At 43.7% G+C, this 22,554-nt stretch overlaps 1 protein-coding gene across 1 annotated transcript; it reads right to left on the reverse strand.

Moving 5' to 3' along the window:
• Window positions 1-10,001: 10,001 nt before the first annotated feature.
• LOC132772903 (riboflavin transporter 2-like) lies at window positions 10,002-19,946 on the reverse strand. Its single transcript, XM_060771747.2, has 3 exons — window positions 18,987-19,946; window positions 15,868-15,991; window positions 10,002-10,717 (listed from the first exon to the last, which is right to left on the reverse strand). Exons 1-3 carry the CDS (start codon window positions 19,922-19,924, stop codon window positions 10,505-10,507), a joined length of 1,275 nt encoding a protein of 424 aa, XP_060627730.2. The 5' UTR covers window positions 19,925-19,946; the 3' UTR covers window positions 10,002-10,504.
• Between the last annotated feature and the right edge of the window lie 2,608 nt (window positions 19,947-22,554).

The raw sequence follows: 22,554 nt of genomic DNA on the forward strand, positions 1-22,554 counted from the left end.
ATAGGAAACCTGCTACAAAACAGGAGCTTTTTTGTTGAGTACCAGGGCCAGAGAAATAGATGGCGGAAACAGAGGAACGGCCTGCCTCAGGGGAGCGTGCTTGCTCCATCCATGTTCAACATCTACACAAATGACCAGCCACTGCCAGAAGGGACAGAGAGTTTCATCTATGCTGATGATCGTGCCATCACCGCTCAAGCAGGGAGCTTTGAGATGGTTGAACAGAAGCTCTCCGAAGCTCTAGGTGCTCTTACTGAATATTACAGGGAAAACCAGCTGATCCCTAACCCATCTAAAACACAGACATGTGCCTTTCATCTCAAGAACGGAGAAGCATCCCGAGCTCTGAGGATTATTACCTGGGAAGGAATCCCACTGGAGCATTGCAACGCACCCAAATACCTGGGAGTCACTCTGGACCGTGCTCTGACCTACAAGAAGCACTGCCTGAACATCAAACAAAAAGTGGGCGCTAGAAACAATATCATACGAAAGCTGACTGGCACAACCTGGGGATCACAACCAGACACAGTGAAGACATCTGCCCTTGCGCTACGCTACTCTGCTGCTGAGTATGCATGCCCAGTGTGGAACACATCTCACCATGCTAAAACAGTGGATGTGGCACTGAATGAGACATGCCGCATTATCACGGGGTGTCTGCGCCCTACACCACTGGAGAAATTACACTGCTTAGCCGGTATTGCACCACCTGACATCAGCCAGGAAGTAGCAGCCAATAGTGAAAGGACCAAGGCAGAGACATCTCCAGCTCATCCCCTGTTTGGGTATCAGCCAGCACGTCAACGACTTAAATCAAGACATAGTTTTCTTAGATCTACAGAGACACTCGCTGGAACACCCCAGCAAGCGAGAGTCCAAAAGTGGCAGGGCCAAACCCAGCACCTCAATTCATGGGTGATACCAGATGAGAGACTCCCCCCTGGGCACTCAGAAGACGGGGCGACTTGGAAGGTGCTGAACAGACTGCGCTCTGGCACCACGAGATGCAGAGCCAACCTTCAGAAATGGGGCCACAAAGTGGAATCCTCAACATGCGAGTGCAGAGAAGAGCAAACCACTGACCACCTTCTGCAATGCAACCTGAGCCCTGCCACATGCACAAGGGAGGACCTTCTTGCGGCAACACCAGAGGCACTCCAAGAGGCCAGATACTGCTCAAAGGACATTTAACCAAATACCAAGTTTGCAAAATCTGTGTTTTTTTTCCCTTTTTCTTTTTAATATGTGTGTTTGTTTTGCTCTGTTAGAATTGTAATACAATGGTTGCTGATGACACGATAAATAAAATACTCAAAAGTGAGTGCGACTCCTTGTCAGAAAGTTCCACGGGTAAGGCTAATGCTTTACTCGTGATTAAGGTGACATTTGTGCATTGTGTTCTTTCATTTGAGATGTATTTGATATTATCTTCCACACATACACTTTACACAGGTATTCCCAGGTTAGTTACCTACCTTTTGACCAGGAATTGGACACCAAGGTGGCAGCAGATTCCATCATTGTCCCTTCATGTCTGTGTTGAGCCCACCTCACCTCAAGCCCAGAGGACAAGCTCACCTGTGATCCCCACAGGCCTCCATTGAACTTGTTATTGAATCACGTGTTGTGACTCAGCTTGACTCTGAGTCTGAAGCTGAGCCCTGTGGGCCTTGTGAGCCAGAGTTTCAGGATGAGGAGGAGGATGGGTTACAGATTTCTGTTCATGCCTCAGACAGGGTTGGCGGTGAGGCTGCAGAAGGGGAAACAGCAAGTCAGTTCTCAGGGGAAAGGAATGACAGTGAGGCTGATAACGAGAGTGAGTTAGAGAGCCTTGAAGATAATGAATTAATGAGCAGGCAAGATCGCCTGCAATTAAGGGTCCGGAGGAGCTCTCACTTGCTATCTAAGCGAGAAGCCAAGTCTGCCAAAGGTCATCGCAATGTGTTCATGACTGCAAAGGGTATTTAGTAGGCTTGGCAGGTTTCGTTCGTTAATTTCGTAATTCGTTATTAATTCGTATTTAAATTAGCTTACGATCCAGTATTGAGCCATGCAGGAATAGCGTGAGGAGTAATTAAGAATCGAAACAATTTTTCCAATTTTCGTAATTATTTCGTAATTATTTTCGTAATATAATATAATAATATATAATATATATAATACAATATATTATAATAATATAATATACAATAATATAATATAATAATATATAATATAATATAATATTATAATATTATAATAATATAATATATAATAATATAATATAATATACAATAATATAATATTATAATATTATAATATTATAATATTATAATATATAATACAATAATATTATAATAATATAGTAATATAATATAATAATATTATAATAATATATAATATAATATATATAATATAGTATAATATATAATATAATAATATAATAATATAATATACAATAATATAATATAATAATATTATAATATAATATACAACAATATAATATAATAATATAATAATAATATAATATAATATAGTTGTTGTTTGTTTTATCACACCAACAGTCAACAACAGAGGGAGAGGGAAGCTTCAGAAGTTCCTCCTCTCCCATTTGGAGGTTTTTAGCATATTGCGCAATCGCGTCCGCCATTAACAAATCAATTCGAAATTTACGAAATTTCGTAAATTTCAAAATTTTGAAAAGGACAATTTCGGAAGTCCAAAAAAATAAAAAACAAAACACCATCGCCCCCTACAAACGAAACGAGTTTAGAACCAAATTTTTCCGTTGTTACCCAAGCCTAGTATTTAGCCTTCTTGCTGACAAACAGGGGTTGTCAGTTCAACGTAGCTCTTTCCATGCAAACTTCTATGGATTAACTTTGGCTTGAAGCAGCACACTTTTGGCTTTCTGAATCTGGGATTTTGGGTCTTGTGCTCATCTGTTTTGCCATGGACTCTTGTTTGACCATTGCTTAAAGGATTATGCTTCATGTTTTTGCCTTTGGATCTTGGGAACGGTGTCTTTGCATGTAAGCCTTTGTCCTGCCTATGGAACTTTTGCATTTCTTATACTTTGTTTTGATTTTACCTTTTTCTCAATAAACCACAAAATCTACAGCCTTGGTGTGGTGGTGTTTGGGAGCAAGGTGAAAACTACCCTGAGTTGCATGACCACGATAAACCCCACCCACCAAAGATTTATAGTTCACCAAGGACTGAGAAATAAATATATATTTCTTTAAAAAAAGACCCTTTCCGGACTTGCACAAGTTCATAGCACCAGAAGATTGAGATTGAACAAGTAGCAGCTATAAATCCCTAACCTAAACTCTGTTGCATCTATCCCTTTAATAAATTGCATCTACTTTACGATTTTGTGTAACTTGTATCTTTCAACTGTGTGTTGTACTTATTTCTTAAATATGAAATGTATATAAACAGCTTCTTTGTTGCAATCCAGAGCAGGGAACGAGGCCCTAAGATAACTATCCACCACACTTGGCTGTGAAAAACAATCCTTTTTTTATTGAAGAAAAATGGTTACAAAATAAAGGGAAAATGCAAGTCAAAAGCCACAGCAAAATCAGCAAACATGAATTTAAATGGACAAAGCAAAACCAAAAGCCTCACTGTGAAATGCTGGAACCTGTTAGCAATCCACTAACCGTACTTGATATCCTAGAAATCTTCCCAAACTATGGCCAGGGAACCGGGAGAACTGCCAAGGTCTTCATCAATTCTGAAACGATGCCTGAACTGAGACAGTCAGCCTGGCGTATTGCAATTAAAACTCAAGAATTGGTTCCGTGAACCGCCCTTCTGTTTTGAAGCCAATGTTTTTAATTCTTGAATTCGGGAGGATCGACGCAAACTGAGTGTTTTACTTCTGTCTTCCCAGATCTGGCCCCTTCTGTTGTCATTACAGTTACCAGGTGCAGAAGGGAGGGAAAGTTCAAGGTCTCCCTCTGAAACATTCTCAGGAACACTGGTACTTTCATTTTCCAAATCTACAGAAGTTCCTTCCTCACTAATTTCAGGAACATTGGCATTTTCCAAACCTACAGCAGTTTCTTCCTCACTAATTTCAGGAGCATTGGCATCAAAAGGTACATTTCCACTAGCATCAGTAAATATACTTTCATTAGCATCAGGAGGAACAAACAGAGAATCAGGTTCAAGTTCAAACTCAGGCTGAACCCCAACACTCTTAGAAATGTATCAAAAATGTATTACAAACAGCCACTCCTCGATGACCCTGTTGAGATAATTTCCTGGGAGTGGAGAAGGCTGGGCAAATCCCTCTGGCTATTTCCCAAGCCAGGTAATCATCAGATTCATTGTGTGTATGCAGAGATAGGTGACTTCTTCCTTTGCTAGTCTAATAAATCCCAAATTTTGGTACAAGTCACATGAAGCTGATAGTCTGCCTCTTCACGAAAATAAAAGCTTAGAATAACTGCATTTGTTAACTCTTTTATTGACGACAAAGCCCATGATTACACAAGATCAGCACCTTTGTCCCTTGAGTCTGGCACATTTGTCTCCTAAGACTCATCTTTGTTTGGCTTGGAAATGGACATTTGAGCTCACCAAAAGCTCATCAACATAATAGTAGTAATAGTAGTAGTAGTAGTAGTAGTAGTGATAATAATAATAATAATAAATTATTAATAATAATATATATTAATAACAATATATAAAATACAATAATAATAATAATAATAATAATAATAATAATAATAATAATACTGGAAAAAATTGAGAGCCAAATTGACAAAGAAAAAATATGGCTGTGGCTCACAAATGGAACTCTGAAAAAGGAGACAAAGGGCCTGATCCTGGCAGCCCAAGAACAAGCCATTCGAACCAAGGTCATCCAAGCCACAATTGAAAGGTCGACAACAGATCCCAAATGTAGACTCTGCAAGGAAGCAGATGAAACAATAGATCCCATCCTCAGCTGCTGCAAGAAGATCGGCAGACAGACTCCAAGCAGAGGCACAACACCGTTGCCCAGATGATTCATTGGAACTTGTGCCACAAATACCATCTGCCTGCGACAAAGAATGGGTGGGATCACAAGCCGGAAAAAGTTACAGAGAACGAACACGCCAAACTCCTCTGGGACTTCCGGATTCAGACAGACAGAGTTTTGGAGCACAACATTCCTGATCTCACAATTGTGTTGAAAAACAAAGTATGGATTGTCGATGTTGCAATCCCAGGTGACAGCAGGATTGAAGAGAAACAAATGGAAAAAGCTGACACGATATGAGGATTTAAAAATCAAACTGCAAAGACTCTGGCATAAGCCAGTCAAGGGGGTCCCAGTGGTGATCGGTACACTGGGTGCAGTGCCTAAAGACCTTGGCCTGCACTTAAACACAATTGGCGCTGACAAAATTACCACCTGCCAGCTGCAAAAGGCCACCTTACTGGGATGTTTACACATTATTCACCGATACATCACACAGTCCTAGACACTTGGGAAGGGTCCGACGTGTGATCCAATTCAACAGCCAGCAGAGTGTCTGCTGGGACTCATCTTGTGGTGTTTCAAATAATAATAGTGCTCTGGTACGGCTGTACCAGGAGCTCCAACTTTATTTTCTTTCTGTTATCTGTTTTGCAGTCATAGGGCAGGCTTCTTGTCCATCATAATTAAGCTTTGGTTCCGCCCTTTGTTCTGGGCTCTGGGAGGGAAAGGAGCCATTTTTGGGCAGTCTCACACAAGGTAGCCAAGCTATAGGACGTAGACCAGCTCGTCCCGTAGAAAAGCTCCCTTTCTCAATAACCATCCAGAGAAAAATAACCATCCAGGGAAAAAGGAGCTTCCAGGGAAAAGGAAATTCCAGGAGAAAGGTCCCAAAGGCTCTGGCTGAGAGCTCACAGTCTCTCAGCCTCACAGCAATTAGAGGGAAAACAGCCCTGAAGTTTCTAAGAATTCTCAAAGGGAGAACAGCATTACAGATCCACGGAACTCCAGCTGAAATATCTTCAAGCCTCAGCTGGTAGGTCTACTCGATACCCAGACGCATTTTGAGTTGGTAGTAGGTCCCACACCGATGAGACATAGATAGAAAGCAGCCTGGGAGAAGTTAAAAAGGGTTTTTCCTACAGAGAAAGTTTAGTTAATCAAAGTCCCATTGAGGACTAGACTAAGAAAGCCTTGACGTGTTGTTTGAACCATTGAAGATGTGTTGTTTGTTCCATAATAAAGACTTTGTTGCATCATTAAAGACTCTAAAGACCATCACTTCAGAAAAATCCCTGAGAACCTCTCTTTGAGGCACCCCTGGCTTCCTGCTGGGCTCTAAGTATACGTCCTATAGAAAGGTACAGCTGTTAAAGGCCCAGCGCGCGACAGAACAAATAGTAGTAGTAGTAGTAGTAGTAGTAGAAGAAGTAGTGGAAGAAATCATAAAGGTTGCATTTACAACGAGACAAGAGTTCTATCTGTTGGAAATGCTGGATAATCAACCAGAAAGAAAACATGGAAGATCCTTGCAATGTATGCCAACTGCAGCCAGAATCATCTCTGCTCAGAGATGGAAGGAACCCATTTTTCCTGATGCAAGGAAAACGGCCAACGAAGAACCGCAAAAGGAGAAATCTTTGACTTGTTTGTCACCTTTTCTCAGCAAGGATGGGTGCAAATGTCAATTGTAAGATTCACGAATGAGATTAATGTTATTAGAAGAGGAATGGTTATATAACAGCACTTAAAGGGAGTAGAAATGAATCATCAGGAAAAATGGGTTACTTCCATTTCTGAGCAGAGATTATTCTGGCTGCAGTTGGCATACATTGCAAGGATCTTCCGTCCTGGGCCCGGTCCTGTTCAACATCTTTATTAATGACTTAGATGAAGTGCTAGAAGGCAGGATCATCAAGTTTGCAGACGACACCAAATTGGGAGGGATAGCCAATAGTCCAGAGGACAGGAGCAGAATTCAAAACGATCTTGACAGATTAGAGAGATGATTGGCCAAAACTAACAAAATGAAGTTCAACAGGGACAAATGCAAGAGACTCCACTTGGGCAGAAAAAATGAAATGCAAAGATACAGAATGGGGGACAATGCCTGGCTCGAGAGCAGGACGTGTGAAAAAGATCTTGGAGTCCTCGTGGACAACAAGTTAAACATGAGCCAACAATGTGATGTGGCGGCAAAAAAAGCCAATGGGATTTTGGCCTGCATCAATAGGAGCATAGTGTCTAGATCTAAGGAAGTAATGCTACCCCTCTATTCCGCCTTGGTTAGACCACACCTGGAATATTGTGTCCAATTCTGGGCACCACAATTCAAGAGAGATATTGACTCTAAGCTGGAATGTGTCCAGAGGAGGGCGACTAAAATGATAAAAGGTCTGGAGAACAAGCCCTATGAGGAGCGGCTTAAGGACCTGGGCATGTTTAGCCTGAAGAAGAGAAGGCTGAGAGGAGATATGATAGCCATGTATAAATATGTGAGAGGAAGCCACAGGGAGGAGGAGGGAGCAAGCTTGTTTTCTGCTTCCCCGGAGACTAAGACGCAATGGAACAATGGCTTCAAACTACAAGAGAGGAGATTCCACCTGAACATGAGGAAGAACTTCTTGACTGTGAGAGCCGTTCAGCAGTGGAACTCTCTGCCCTGGAGTGTGGTGGAGGCTCATTCTTTGGAAGCTTTTAAACAGCTGGCCATCTGTCAGGGGTGATTTGAATGCAATATTCCTGCTTCTTGGATTTACGAATGGGATTAATGTTATTAAAAGAGGAATGATTATATAAGACCATTTAAAGGGAGTAGAAATGAATCATAAGGGGCAAAAACATCAAGCAGCGAGTGGAGGTTGCTTTGTTTTGTATGAAGGGCCAAAGTTGTCCCATGACTCCAATAAACAGATGATAGCGTAATGCAAAAAAGAAACAATGCAGATTTATTTCAAACTTTAGCCCTTGGGACATTATAAAATATAAAAGTTTTAAGAAACAGCAACCACAGCATCTCCATTGTGTTCAGTTTGCACAATGGTTCCCTTGCAAATGGAAGTGGATTCGTTTTGGCACACCCATGTGGATCTTCCATTGGTGGACAAGCATTAAAATGCAACACAACGAAGATGGACCTTCACAGATTTGGAGTCCAGCAGAGTCTCCTTCCTCCTCTGGAGGTTTTATAAGCAGAGGCTGGATGGCCAACTGTTGGGAGGGTTTTTAGATGTTGCCTTCTTTCTGGGCAGATTGGACTGGAATCATAGAATCCTAGAATCCTAGAGTTGTAAGAGACCTCCTGGGCCATCCAGTCCAACCCCATTCTGCCAAGAAGCAGGAATATTGCATTCAAATCACCCCCGACAGATGGCCATCCAGCCTCTGTTTAAAAGCTTCCAAAGAAGGAGCCTCCACCACACTCCGGGGCAGAGAGTTCCACTGCTGAACGGCTCTCACAGTCAGGAAGTTCTTCCTCGTGTTCAGATGGAATCTCCTCTCTTGTAGTTTGAAGCCATGGTTTCATTGCGTCCTAGTCTCCAAGGAAGCAGAAAACAAGCTTGCTCCCTCCTCCTCCCTGTGGCTTCCCCTCACATATTTATCCATGGCTATCATGTCTCAGCCTTCTCTTCTTCAGGCTAAACATGCCCACCTCCTTAAGCCGCTCCTCATAGGGCTTGTTCTCCAGACCCTTGACCCGTTGAGTCGCCCTCCTCTGGACACATTCCAGCTTGTCAACATCTCTCTTGAATTGTGGTGCCCAGAATTGGACACAATATTCCAAGTGTGGTCTAACCAAAGCGGAATAGAGCATGGGGAGCATGACTTCCCTAGATCTAGACACTAGGCTCCTCTTGATGCAGGCCAAAATCCCATTGGCTTTTTTTTGCCACCACATCACATCACATTGTTGGCTCATGTATAACTTGCTGTCCACGAGGACTATATATTTTCTGCCTAAGTGGAGTATCTTGCATTTGTCCCTGTTGAACTTCATTTTGTTAGTTTTGGCCATTCATCTCTCTAATCTGTCAAGATCGTTTTGAATCCTGCTCCTGTCCTCTGGAGTCTTGGCTATCCCTCCCAATCTCGTCCCATCTGCAAACTTGATGATCCTGCCTTCTAGCCCTTCATCTAAGTCATTAATGAAGATCCTGAGCAGGACCGGGCCCAGGACGGAACCCTGCGGATGGCACTCCACTTGTCACTTCTTTCCAGGATGAAGAGGAAGCCTTGGGGAGAATCACCCTCTGGGTTCGTACATTTATCCAATTACAGATTCACCTCACTGTAGTTTTGCCTAGATGGCCTTTAGGTGCCCCTTCTAATTCTAGGATATTAAAATTCTATTTATGGAGGTTTTTAAATAGAGGCTGGATAGCCATTTGTCAGAAGGGCTTGGCGAGCAGATTGGGGATGGACTGGATGGTCTTTGGCTGTCCCTTTCAACTCTAGGATATGAGAACTCCATCTTTGGAGGCCTTTAAATAAAGGCTGGATAGCCATTTGTCAAAAGGGCTTGAATGGTGTCTTCCTGGAGAGAAGATTGGATGGTCTCCTCCTTCCTGGCCGAAGGAGGCTGGACTAGATGGCCTTTGGGCGCCCCTTCCAACTCTAGGATATTAGAATTCCATCTACGGAGGTCTTTAAATAGAGGCTTTATGGCCATTTGTTGGGAAGGTCTGGAGGTTGTCTTCCTGTCTGGCGGAAGAGGGTTGGACTAGATGTCCTTTGGGTGCCCCTTCCAACTCTAGGATATTAGAGTTCCATCTACGGAGGTCTTTAAATAGAGGCTTTATGGCCATTTGTTGGGAAGGTCTGGAGGTTGTCTTCCTGCCTGGTGGAAGAGGGTTGGACTAGATGTCCTTTGGGTGCACCTTCCAAGGATATTAGAATTCCATCTACGGAGGTCTTTAAATAGAGGCTTTATGGCCACTTGTTGGGAAGGTCTGGAGGTTGTCTTCCTGCCTGGCGGAAGAGGGTTGGACTAGATGTCCTTTGGGTACCCCTTCCAACTCTAGGATATTAGAGTTCCATCTACAGAGGTCTTTAAATAGAGGCTTTATGGCCATTTGTTGGGAAGGTTTGGAGGGTGTCTTCTTGCCTGGCGGAAGAGGGTTGGACTAGATGTCCTTTGGGTGTCGCCTCCAAAGGTAGGATATTAAAATTTCCTCTTTGGAGGCCTTTAAATAGATGCTGAATAGCCATTTGTCAGAAGGGCTTGGATGGTGTCTTCCAGGGGATGGACTGGATGGTCTTTGGGTGCCCCTTCCAACTCTAAGATATGAGAACTCCATCTTTGGAGGCCTTTAAATAGAGACTGGATTACCATCTGTCAAAAGGGCTTGAATGGTGTCTTCCTGCCTGATAGAAAGGGGTTGGACTAGATGACCTTTGGGTGCCCCTTTCAGTTTGGTTGGGTTTCTATCTTTGGGGGTCTTTAAGCAGAAGCTGGATGGCCACTTGTCAGAAGGGTTTGGACAATGTCTCCCTGGACAGCAGAATGGGGACCGGACTAGATGACCTTGGAGGTCCCTTCCAATTCTACCCGGTGCAACTGTGTCCGCAGGGCTGCCCAGCTTGGAAGAGTCCATAGACGCTGACCAGTGGGAACATGGCCAGGGCCCCCAACATGGAGCCCAGTTGCACCACGGCCCCACACCAGACCAGTGCGCTGTGCCCCTCGTCGCGCAGGATGATCCCGATCATCAGCTTCACGTAGGAGAGCAGACCCACAAAGAGCACCCAGCACACCACCTGCAATGGAAATGGGGCAAAAACAGCGCATCAGTCAAATAGAAGGCACAAAGAGAGACCCACAGATGTCCCATAAAGGCTGCATTCAGGGGGAAAGCCTCTATGCCCTCTCTCCTGCAAATGGACATCCCACTGGGTTGCTTCGGTTGGTGCAAAAATAGTCATGCAAAAGCAGTGTAGTGTAGTGCTGTGGAGTAATATTGTGTATTTATTATTATTCCTCCAAATAGAAATCCCACTGGGTTGCTTCGGTTGGTGTAAAAATAGTCGTGCAAAAGCCGTGTAGTGTAGTGCTGTGTAGTAATGTTGTGTATTTATTATTATTCCTCCAAATAGAAATCCCGTTGGGTTGCTTCGGTTGGTGCAAAAATAATCGTGCAAAAGCAGTGTAGTGTAGTGCTGTGGAGTAATATTGTGTATTTATTATTATTCCTCCAAATAGAAATCCCGTTGGGTTGCTTCGGTTGGTGCAAAAATAGTCATGCAAAAGCAGTGTAGTGTAGTGCTGTGGAGTAATATTGTGTATTTATTATTATTCCTCCAAATAGAAATCCCACTGGGTTGCTTCGGTTGGTGTAAAAATAGTCGTGCAAAAGCCGTGTAGTGTAGTGCTGTGTAGTAATGTTGTGTATTTATTATTATTCCTCCAAATAGAAATCCCGTTGGGTTGCTTCGGTTGGTGCAAAAATAGTCGTGCAAAAGCAGTGTAGTGTAGTGCTGTGGAGTAATATTGTGTATTTATTATTATTCCTCCAAATAGAAATCCCGTTGGGTTGCTTCAGTTGGTGCAAAAATAGTCGTGCAAAAGCCGTGTAGTGTAGTGCTGTGTAGTAATATTGTGTATTTATTATTATTCCTCCAAATAGAAATCCCACTGGGTTGCTTCGGTTGGTGCAAAAATAGTCGTGCAAAAGCCGTGTAGTGTAGTGCTGTGTAGTAATATTGTGTATTTATTATTATTCCTCCAAATAGAAATCCCATTGGGTTGCTTTGGTTGGTGCAAAAATAGTCGTGCAAAAGCCGTGTAGTGTAGTGCTGTGTAGTAATATTGTGTATTTATTATTATTCCTCCAAATAGAAATCCCACTGGGTTGCTTCGGTTGGTGCAAAAATAGTCATGCAAAAGTTGTGTATTGTAGTGCTGTGGATTAATATTGTGTATTTATTATTATTCCTCCAAATAGAAATCCCACTGGGTTGCTTCGGTTGGTGCAAAAATAGACGTGCAAAAGCCGTGTAGTGTAGTGCTGTGTAGTAATATTGTGTATTTATTATTATTCCTCCAAATAGAAATCCCACTGGGTTGCTTCGGTTGGTGCAAAAATAGTCGTGCAAAAGCAGTGTAGTGTAGTGCTGTGTAGTAATATTGTGTATTTATTATTATTCCTCCAAATAGAAATCCCACTGGGTTGCTTCGGTTGGTGCAAAAATAGTCGTGCAAAAGCCGTGTAGTGTAGTGCTGTGTAGTAATATTGTGTATTTATTATTATTCCTCCAAATAGAAATCCCACTGGGTTGCTTCGGTTGGTGCAAAAATAGTCGTGCAAAAGCAGTGTAGTGTAGTGCTGTGTAGTAATATTGTGTATTTATTATTATTCCTCCAAATAGAAATCCCACTGGGTTGCTTCGGTTGGTGCAAAAATAGTCGTGCAAAAGCAGTGTAGTGTAGTGCTGTGTAGTAATATTGTGTATTTATTATTATTCCTCCAAATAGAAATCCCACTGGGTTGCTTCGGTTGGTGCAAAAATAGTCGTGCAAAAGTTGTGTAATGTAGTGCTGTGGAGTAATATTGTGTATTTATTATTATTCCTCCAAATAGAAATCCCGTTGGGTTGCTTCGGTTGGTGCAAAAATAGTCGTGCAAAAGTTGTGTAATGTAGTGCTGTGGATTAATATTGTGTATTTATTATTATTCCTCCAAATAGAAATCCCGTTGGGTTGCTTCGGTTGGTGCAAAAATAGTCGTGCAAAAGTTGTGTAATGTAGTGCTGTGGATTAATATTGTGTATTTATTATTATTCCTCCAAATAGAAATCCCGTTGGGTTGCTTCAGTTGGTGCAAAAATAGTCATGCAAAAGCAGTGTAGTGTAGTGCTGTGTAGTAATATTGTGTATTTATTATTATTCCTCCAAATAGAAATCCCACTGGGTTGCTTCGGTTGGTGCAAAAATAGTCGTGCAAAAGCCGTGTAGTGTAGTGCTGTGTAGTAATATTGTGTATTTATTATTATTCCTCCAAATAGAAATCCCACTGGGTTGCTTCGGTTGGTGCAAAAATAGTCGTGCAAAAGCCGTGTAGTGTAGTGCTGTGTAGTAATATTGTGTATTTATTATTATTCCTCCAAATAGAAATCCCACTGGGTTGCTTCGGTTGGTGCAAAAATAGTCGTGCAAAAGCCGTGTAGTGTAGTGCTGTGTAGTAATATTGTGTATTTATTATTATTCCTCCAAATAGAAATCTCGTTGGGTTGCTTCGGTTGGTGCAAAAATAGTCGTGCAAAAGCCGTGTAGTGTAGTGCTGTGTATTAATATTGTGTATTTATTATTATTCCTCCAAATAGAAATCCCACTGGGTTGCTTCGGTTGGTGCAAAAAATAGTTGTGCAAAAGGCGTGTAATGTAGTGCTGTGTAGTAATATTGTGTATTTATTATTATTTTACTGACACAAAACACAGTATGTCACAGCAAATGAGATATTACTACTACTATTTATTATTTACTTTACTTGTATACCGCAGTTTCTCAGCCCAACAGGCGACTCAACGTGGTTTACAACAAGGATACTACTACTAGTACTACTACTACTACTACTACTACTACTACTGAAATGGCAGGGAGAAGGTTTGAGGAAAAGAGACAAAGAGAGATCCTGAGACTTGAAAAGCACGGCCTTTATTCTCGGTTGGTGCCAACCGGATATGGACCCTCCTGGTAAGCCAGGAAAGAAGGGTACAGAACAAAGGAAAGGCTTGGTTTATATACCTTTTGAAATAATTATGCATGCATCATATAGACATCACAATGTGCGTCACAAAATTCTACTTTTACATTGACTTCAATAGCATATTTTCAAACTCAACACCTTGTCAATCTTTATTAGTATTCCTATCTGAAGAGTGGCTATTAATGAACACCAGCGCCAGAATGTCTACCGGACCTGATAGCAAGAGTCTCCATCCATCCTTAAGATAAGGTCTTCCTGACACCTCCTAATGGACATTTCATTAGTCCTATGATAAGGTGCCGGATGCCTTTTGAAATATGCCAGGCCTCAAGACATTCCTTTCCTAGATGCTGGCATTTCTAATTTTGCAGCTTTTAAGAAGCCAAGTGAATTGAAGGGAATATCTATATCTTTTCTGTGGCGGCCCCCCAACTTTGGAACGCCCTCCCAAAAGATCTCAGACAGGCCCCTCTCTAGCCGTTTTCAGAAGGAATTTAAAAACTTGGCTGTTCCGTTGTGCCTTCTCAGACTAGGAATCCCCACCCCAAGTCCTAGTAGCACCTTAGCATAACTAATCGTCGCTGCACACCGCACTTTTAATCCTACGTGCCTCCTGCCATTTCAGCACTTTTAACCCTTGTACCCCATTGATAATGTCGTGATGTACTGCCATTGTCGTTATTTTGCTTATTGTTTTGATTTGCTTTGCTATTGTTGTGTTATGTTCTCTATTGTATTGTGTTTTGAGGCTTCGGCCTGTGTAAGCCGCATCGAGTCCTTCGGGAGATGCTAGCGGGGTACAAATAAAGTTAATAATAATAATAATAATAATAATAATAATACATTTCTCTTTGTGAAATATATTTTCTAACTCCTATTTCTAATATGGTTACATCAAATATATATTTTCCAATATGTGTATTATGTATTTTCATCAAGCCTTCATCACTACTATATATATATTTACACCCCACTTTATCCCTCCTGAAGGAGAGTCAAAGTGGCTTAACATAAAAGCATCAGTATATGATCAAAACTACAAATATTAAAACAGGATTAAATACAAACAGTATTTAAAAATTCCCAGTTAAAAACCAACAACAAAAGAAACCCACAAAACTTTTTTTATATCCCACCCTTATCTCATCATGGGTGGCTAAAACCATTAAAACATATTCAAATAAAAATAAAAATAATTATATTTTTGTAGTCTACTTTCCTCTCTCAAATGGGACTCAAAGCAGTTCAGGTTGTTGTTGTTACTGCTATTATTACTATCCACTTCTCATAAAAGACTGAAGCATCTCAGAGTATATTATTATTATTATTATTATTAGTAGTAGTAGTAGTAGTAGTATTTCATGTACTATTCAGCCAAAAATGGAAAAGAGAAGCACAGAATCACATATTATATTATTATTTTTATTTTTAAAAATTATCCCGATCTTCTCAACCTCCGTAGAGGGGCTCAGACCATCCCTCTACAGCAAATGGTAGATTTGTGTGAAACCCAAATCTCTATAGCAGGCATGGGCCAAGTTTGGCCCTCCTCTCTGAAACTTCTGCTGTGCTGCCAGGCTTTTGTTTTGCCTATCAAAAGGCTAGCAGAGAGATATAAGAGAGCTAAATATCCATTTCCCCCTATCTCCTGTTTTCAGTTCTGCAATGTAAGAATAACCCCTCTTTATGTTGTTGTGGGAGCCCCCGGTAGCGCAGTAGGTTAAACCCCTGTGCCGGTAGGACTGAAGACCAACAGGTCACAGGTTCGAATCCGGGGAGAGGCAGATGAGCTCCCTCTATCAGCTCCAGCTCCCTATGCGGGGACATGAGAGAAGCCTCCCACAAGGATGATAAAAACATCAAATCATCCGGGTGTCCCCTGGGCAACATCCTTGCAGACGGCCAATTCTCTCACACCAGTTGCGACTTGCAGTTTCTCAGGTCGCTCCTGACACGACAAAAAAAAAATGTCGTTGTGAGTTTTTCAGGTTTTAAGTTGAATTCCTGAGATTTCAAAGAGAGATTTAAAAAAAAACCCAGGAAGGGAATTGTGGGAGTTGTGGGAGTCCAAAACACCTGGAGGGCTGAACTTGGCCCATGCCTGCGCCATTGTATTGAGCCATTGCAGTGAAAGTGGTGTCTGACTGCACCCTTGGAGGTTCAGACTGGATCCTAAGGCTGGATTCGAACCTGTGGCTACTCACAATGAGGATGACCCCGAGGGATGATGATACCAGTGGAGGGCAGGGGCTGAAGACAGCCATGGCCATGATGTAGGAGGCCACTAAGGAGCCAGCTGAGGAGAGGACACCCAGGAGCATCAGCGACCTGGAAGAGGAAAGAAGAGAAAGGGGATGGGAATGCTATGAAGACATTTTAAACTCCAAAAATCATTTGAAAGTTTCTTTTATTTCGTTCACATTGAGACAGAGTATACCACAGAACAACACGGGGAAAGAAGGTAGACACATACAGACAATATAACTACATTGGGTACACAAACAAAGGGGAATTACATTTGACTCAGCATTCATATATATATCCACATTCATATATTGCCATCTCTTATTCCTTCTCCAAAAAGAGACCCAAAGTAGGCCAGATTGCATTCCCAGCAAATCTGCTATTGTGCAGATACATCTCCTTCCTCCGTCCCTTGAAAAAAGAGCGGCGTATGGGCCAGACTCCTCTTGTCTTCCACAATTTTGGAATAGTAAAAGGTCTCTTATATAGCAATTATATAGCAATATTCCCAGAGGCGGCCCTAGGTAATTTTCAACTGTAAGCAAACAGTATTTTGGCGCCCCCCCCCCCCCACAATCATTGACATATATATATATATATATATATATATATATATATATATATATATATATATATATATATATTCTGTTTGCCGTGGGAGTTCTGTGTGCCATATTTGGTTCAATTCCATGATTGGTGGAGTTCAGAATGCTCTTTGATTGTAGGTGAACTATACATCCCAGTAACTACACTTGCCGCACTTGCTCCCTTGCCTGGCCCGCTTTGGGTCTGGAGCCGTGCCTGAAGACCCCGGCGTGTGCACCAAAAGTCACCTCTTCTTCTGACTTTCTCCTCAGCCATTGGGACCAAGAGAGAGAGAGAGAGAGAGAGAGAGAGAGAGAGAGAGAGAGGTGGAGATGCCCACCTTTCCTGAAGGTAGGTGCAAAAACAAAGGAGGGAGCGGAGGTGGGAGATACCTCCAGCTGGAGGGGCTCTCTCTCTCTCTCTCTTTCTCCCTCTTGGTCCCAATGGATGAAGAGAAAGTCAGGAGAAGAGGCGACTTTTGGTGCGCATGCTGGGGTCTTCAGACACGCCTCCGGACCCAAAGCGGGCCAGGCGTGGCGGCTCCGCCCCTTGGCCCACCCGCGAATTGGGGAGAGGAGAGGAGGCAGGTGGAGCGCCGGGGGATCGGGAAAGGGAGCCGGTCATGGGGAAGGGATCGAACGCGGAGAACGATTGAGCGCTGGCTCTGCTCGCGCACCCGGTGGCCGGATGGAGCAGGAACGAGAGGGGCTAGCCGAGGCTCAAGGGCCCGGCCCCTTTGGGAAGAGGATCACCTGGCAGCGAGGCAAGAAAGCCGAGGCGTCCCCCCCTCCCCGGACTACTAGGGCTGTTGTGAGCTGAGGGGGCGCTCCTCAAGTGGCGGTCGAGGGGCATTTACAGAGGCGCCTCTGCGCCCCTGGCAAAAAAAAAAGTGTTCTGCGACCGCTTACTTCGCATAATGGATGAGCCGCCCCTGAATATTCCTACCCAGCAGGGGATGGGACTGTGTGGTCTCTTCCAACTCTATTATCCTATGGTTTCTACTGATGTTGTTCCAAAAGTTATAAATGAATGACAGGTGTTTTCCAGGTAAAACATTATGACTCCATCAGTGCCGAGACAGATGTTGACTTTCCTTCTTTAAGTGATAATTGGCTTTCCTTCTTAAGGACCATTGTGCTTGCTTCCTTAATTTAACTTAAGAGTAATTGATTCTATGATTCTATGATTCATTGTCTTTGGTAATGTAAACATGTTGTTTCCCACCACTGAGTTAATCATTTGTCTCTGGTTGTCAATGTCAGCGGTTCAACAATTTTTAATTACAGTTCATGACTTCTTCACCTCCTTCTTGTAGTTTTCCAGGCTTCAATCTTAGGATGGCATCTCTAGGCAATATAGACCCCAGTCATACACCATTCATACAATTCCATTCAAACCATATATCATATTTATGACATACTGGCTCAGGAAGGTGCCCTCAAATCTATGGGATGGTGCAGGCATCCACCCCGCACCCAAATGTGCTAGATACCCGGATGCAAGCAACATTGCTCGTCAATCTTTTACTTGACTCTTTAAAAATCTACTCTGACTCCCCAGGGTCCAGATGTCTAAATTTCCAACTCTGTTGCTTGTTTGAGCTCCTTCTCCTTCCCCTTATTTCTCTTTCCGCCTTCTCTTCCATTCCCTTCTCCTGCCTCCTCCTCTTCTCCTTCCTCCTCTTCCTTTTTCTTCCTGCCTCATCTGTTCTTTCTCTTCCTCTCTCATCCTTTTCTTTGCATCTCCTTCACCTTCCTCTCCATCCTCCTCTCCTTCTTCTACACCTCCACTTTCTTCACCTCCCTCTTCCCCCTCTTCTTCTCTTTCCTCATCTTTCTTTTCCTCCCTCCTCCTACTCTTCTCCTTTGCATGTTCACTTTCCTCGCACTCCTCCTCTCCTTCTTCTACACCTTCACTTTCTTCTCCTCCCTCTTACTCCTCATCTTTCTTTTCCCTCCCTCCCTCCTACTCTTCTCCTTTGCATGTTCTCCACTTTCCTCTCCTCCTCTCATTTTTCTACACCTCCACTTTCTTCACCTCCCTCTTCCCCCTCTTCTTCTCTTTCCTCATCTTTCTTTTCCTTCCCTCCTCCTATTCTTCTCCTTTGCATCTTCTCCACTTTCCTCGCACTCCACATCTCCTTCTACACCTTCTTTCTTCACCACCCTCTTCCTCCTCTTCTTCTCCTTCCTCATCTTTCTTTTCCCTTCCTCCTCCTACTCTTCTTCTTTGCATGTTCTCCACTTTCCTCTCACTCCTCTCCTTCTCCACCATTCTCCTCCTCCTCCTCCTCCTCTTCTCTTTCTTCTCCTCTTCTCCTTTCCTCTCTTTTTTCTCTATCATTTTTATCCTTCTATATATTTTGTTTCTCTGTCCCAAGTCACTGGTGAGTCTTTGATCTGGAACTTTGGTTGGCATCAATGCTCACCAGGACGTTCCCTCTCATTTTATTGTGGTCTAAATTCCATATCTGCTTTGGCCACTGACCACTCACCGGCTAGGCAGGAACCTCCCCAGGAAGCAGGCCAGCGGGTTGGCCAGGGCAGCCAAGGTGGCCGAGAGGTGGTAGGCAGTGTGGCCGTAAGGCAGGCAGGAGTAGGACTGGACGGCTGGGAGGACCCCGTTGGTCAAGGCATTGACCCAGGCCAGCAGGACAAAGATGTAGGCCAGTTGCAGCCCGGAGTAGGTCCTGGAGCCGAAGCAGAATCGTGTGGATCCTTGGACCATGGGATGATCTGTGTTGACCTTTACTCCCAAGGTGTTGTCCTCCTTGGTGTAGCCCTTCTCCTTCGCCCGCTCCCTTTTGGCCGCCGGAAGATGATTGAGGAGGACGAAGGAGGCCAGCGAGAGGCCCATCATGGTGGTCAAGAAGAGGAAGAAGGTCTGGACGGAGAAGTGGGGTGCTTGGTAGTCCCCAGTGCTGTTGCTGCCATTGCCATGACATTGAGGAGTGCCCACTCCTTGACCCAAGGCCACCAGACCGGGCAAGAGTCCGCTCATGCCTTCGCCAATGAAGTAGGTGGTCAAGTACGCCGGCCGGAGCCTCCGCATGTAGGGCAGAAAGGTGACCGAAGAGGTGCAGTCCACCAAAGCTAGGAAGAAGAGGAGGGCCAGGAGAGCCGTGCTTCGCGGGACCCCGACCACAATGCTGGTGGAGCTCCAGAAGAAGGCCAGAAGCAGGCAGGACAGGCAGCCCAGCACCAACACACCGTAGATGACCCTGACTTCTCCCAGCCGGATGAAGCGGTGGGCCAAGGTGAAGACCAAGGGCCCCAGGTTGGCCAGCTGGATGATGACCGTCAGGTAGGAGGGCAGGAGCCAACCTTCAGGGGCCACAGCCACCACCAGTGGCAGCTCCACCCACACACCGTTGATGGCCACCCAGGAGCCGGTGCCCAGCAGGCAGGACAACAGGTGGACCGCCAAGGCCATGGCCGGAGGGAGGCTCAGTGGTCAGTCCTGGGGAACAAGGGGAGCGTCAATGGGTTATTATTATTATTATTATTATTATTATTATTATTTACATCCACATAACAACACAGCATACATGCACATAATAATAACCCCCATGCACATGGGTTGTTGTTGTTGTTGTTGTTGTTGTTGTTGTTGTTGTTGTTGATAGAATCATAGAATCAAAGAGTTGGAAGAGACCTCATGGGCAATCATCCAGTCCAACCCCATTCTGCCAAGAAGCAGGAATATTACATTCAAATCACCCCTGACAGATGGCCATCCAGCCTCTGCTTAAAAGCTTCCAAAGAAGGAGCCTCCACCACACTCCGGGGCAGAGAGTTCCACTGCTGAACGGCTCTCACAGTCAGGAAATTCTTCCTAATGTTCAGATGGAATCTTTTCTCTTGTAGTAGTTGTTGTTGTTGTTGTTTGTACCCCGCTTGTTGTTGTTGTTGTTGTTGTTTGTACCCCGCTTTATCTTGATGAAGGCTTGATGAAAATACATAATACACATATTGGAAAATGTATTTGATATAACCATATTAGAAATAGGAGTTAGAAAATATATAAGAGAAATGTATGTATGCATGGCTATTCCACTGGACTTCTTAAAAGCTGCAAAATTAGAAACGCCAGCATCTAGGAAAGGAATGAGGAAAGAGGAAAGGAAAGAGGCCGATAAGGTGTGGAACCAGGCACCTTATCGTAAGTTTGACTAATGAAGTGTCAATTAAGAAGTTTCAAGAATATGTTATCTTAGGATGGATGGAGACACTTGCTATCAGGTCTTGGAGACATCCTGGCACTGGAGTTCATTAGAATCATAGAATCAAAGAGTTGGAAGAGACCTCCTGGGCCATCCAGTCCAACCCCATTCTGCCAAGAAGCAGGAATATTGCATTCAAATCACCCCTGACAGATGGCCATCCAGCCTCTGCTTAAAAGCTTCCAAAGAAGGAGCCTCCACCACACTCCGGGGCAGAGAGTTCCACTGCTGAACGGCTCTCACAGTCAGGAAGTTCTTCCTCATGTTCAGATGGAATCTCCTCTCTTGTAGTTTGAAGCCATTGTTCCATTGCGTCCTAGTCTCCAAGGAAGCAGAAAACAAGCTTTCTCCGTCCTCCTCCCTGTGGCTTCCTCTCACATATTTATACATGGCCCTAATCATGCCTCCTCTCAGCCTTCTCTTCTTCAGGCTAAACATGCCCAGCTCCTTAAGCCGCTCCTCATAGGGCTTGTTCTCCAGACCTTTTATCATTTTAGTTGCCCTCCTCTGGACACATTCCAGCTTGTCCATATCTCTCTTGAATTGTGGTGCCCAGAACTGGACACAATATTCAAGGTGTGGTCTAACCAATAGAGGGGTAGCATGACTTCCCTAGATCTAGACACTATGCTCCTATTGATGCAGGCCAAAATCCCATTGGCTTTTTTTGCCGCCACATCACATTCCTGGCTCATGTTTAACTTCCTGTCCACGAGGACTCCAAGATCTTTTTCACACGTACTGCTCTCGAGCCAGGCATTGTCCCCCATTCTGTATCTTTGCATTTCGTTTTTCCTGCCAAAGTGGAGTATCTTGCATTTGTCACTGTTGAACTTCATTTTGTTAGTTTTGGCCCTTCATCTCTCTAATCTGTCAAGATCGTTTTGAATTCTGCTCCTGTCCTCTGGACTATTGGCTCTCCCTCCATAGAACATAGAACACTAATGAAGATTGACAAGGTGTTGAGTTTGAAAATATGCTATTGAAGTCAATGTAAAAGTAGAAGTTTGTGACGCACATTGTGATGTCTGAATAATTATTTCAAAAAAGTATATAAACTCAGCATTTCCTTTGTTCGGTACCCTTCTTTCCTGGCTTACCAGGAGGGTCCGTATCCGGTTGGCGCCAACCGAGAATAAAGCGTGCTTTCCAGTACTCAGGATCTCTCTTTGTCTCTTTCCCTCAAACCTTCTCCTTGCCACTTCAATCTCTCCTGTACCAACAATGGGAGCAAAAACTGTGCAAATAGAAGGCACAAAGGGATACCCATAGCCATCCCATAAAGACCATATTCATAGAATAATAGAGTTGGAAGAGACCATGTAGGCCATCTAGTCTATCCCCCTTATTCCATGCAGGAAAGCACCATCAAAGTATCTCCGACAGATAGCCATCCAGCCTCTGTTTAAAAGCCTCCAAGGAAGGAGCTTCTGATAGACTTCGAGGCAGAGAGTTCCACTGTTGAACAGCTTGTACAGTCAGGAAGTTATTCCTAATGTTCAGGTGGAATCTCCTCTCCTGGGATTTGAACCCATGGCTCCATTCATAGAATCATAGAATCATAGAATCAAAGAGTTGGAAGAGACCTCCTGGGCCTTCATCCAGTCCAACCCCATTCTGCCAAGAAGCAGGAATATTGCCTTAAAATCACCCCTGAAAGATGGCCATCCATCCTCTGTTTAAAAGCTTCCAAAGAAGGAGCCTCCACCACACACCGGGGCAGAGAGTTCCACTGCTGAACGGCTCTCACAGTCAGGAAGCTCTTCCTAATGTTCAGATGGAATCTCCTCTCTTGTAGTTTGAAGCCATTGTCCCGCGTCCTAGTCTCCAAGAAAGCAGA

Source organism: Anolis sagrei, chromosome 4 (assembly GCF_037176765.1).
Source record: "Anolis sagrei isolate rAnoSag1 chromosome 4, rAnoSag1.mat, whole genome shotgun sequence".
Lineage (NCBI taxonomy): Eukaryota > Metazoa > Chordata > Lepidosauria > Squamata > Dactyloidae > Anolis > Anolis sagrei.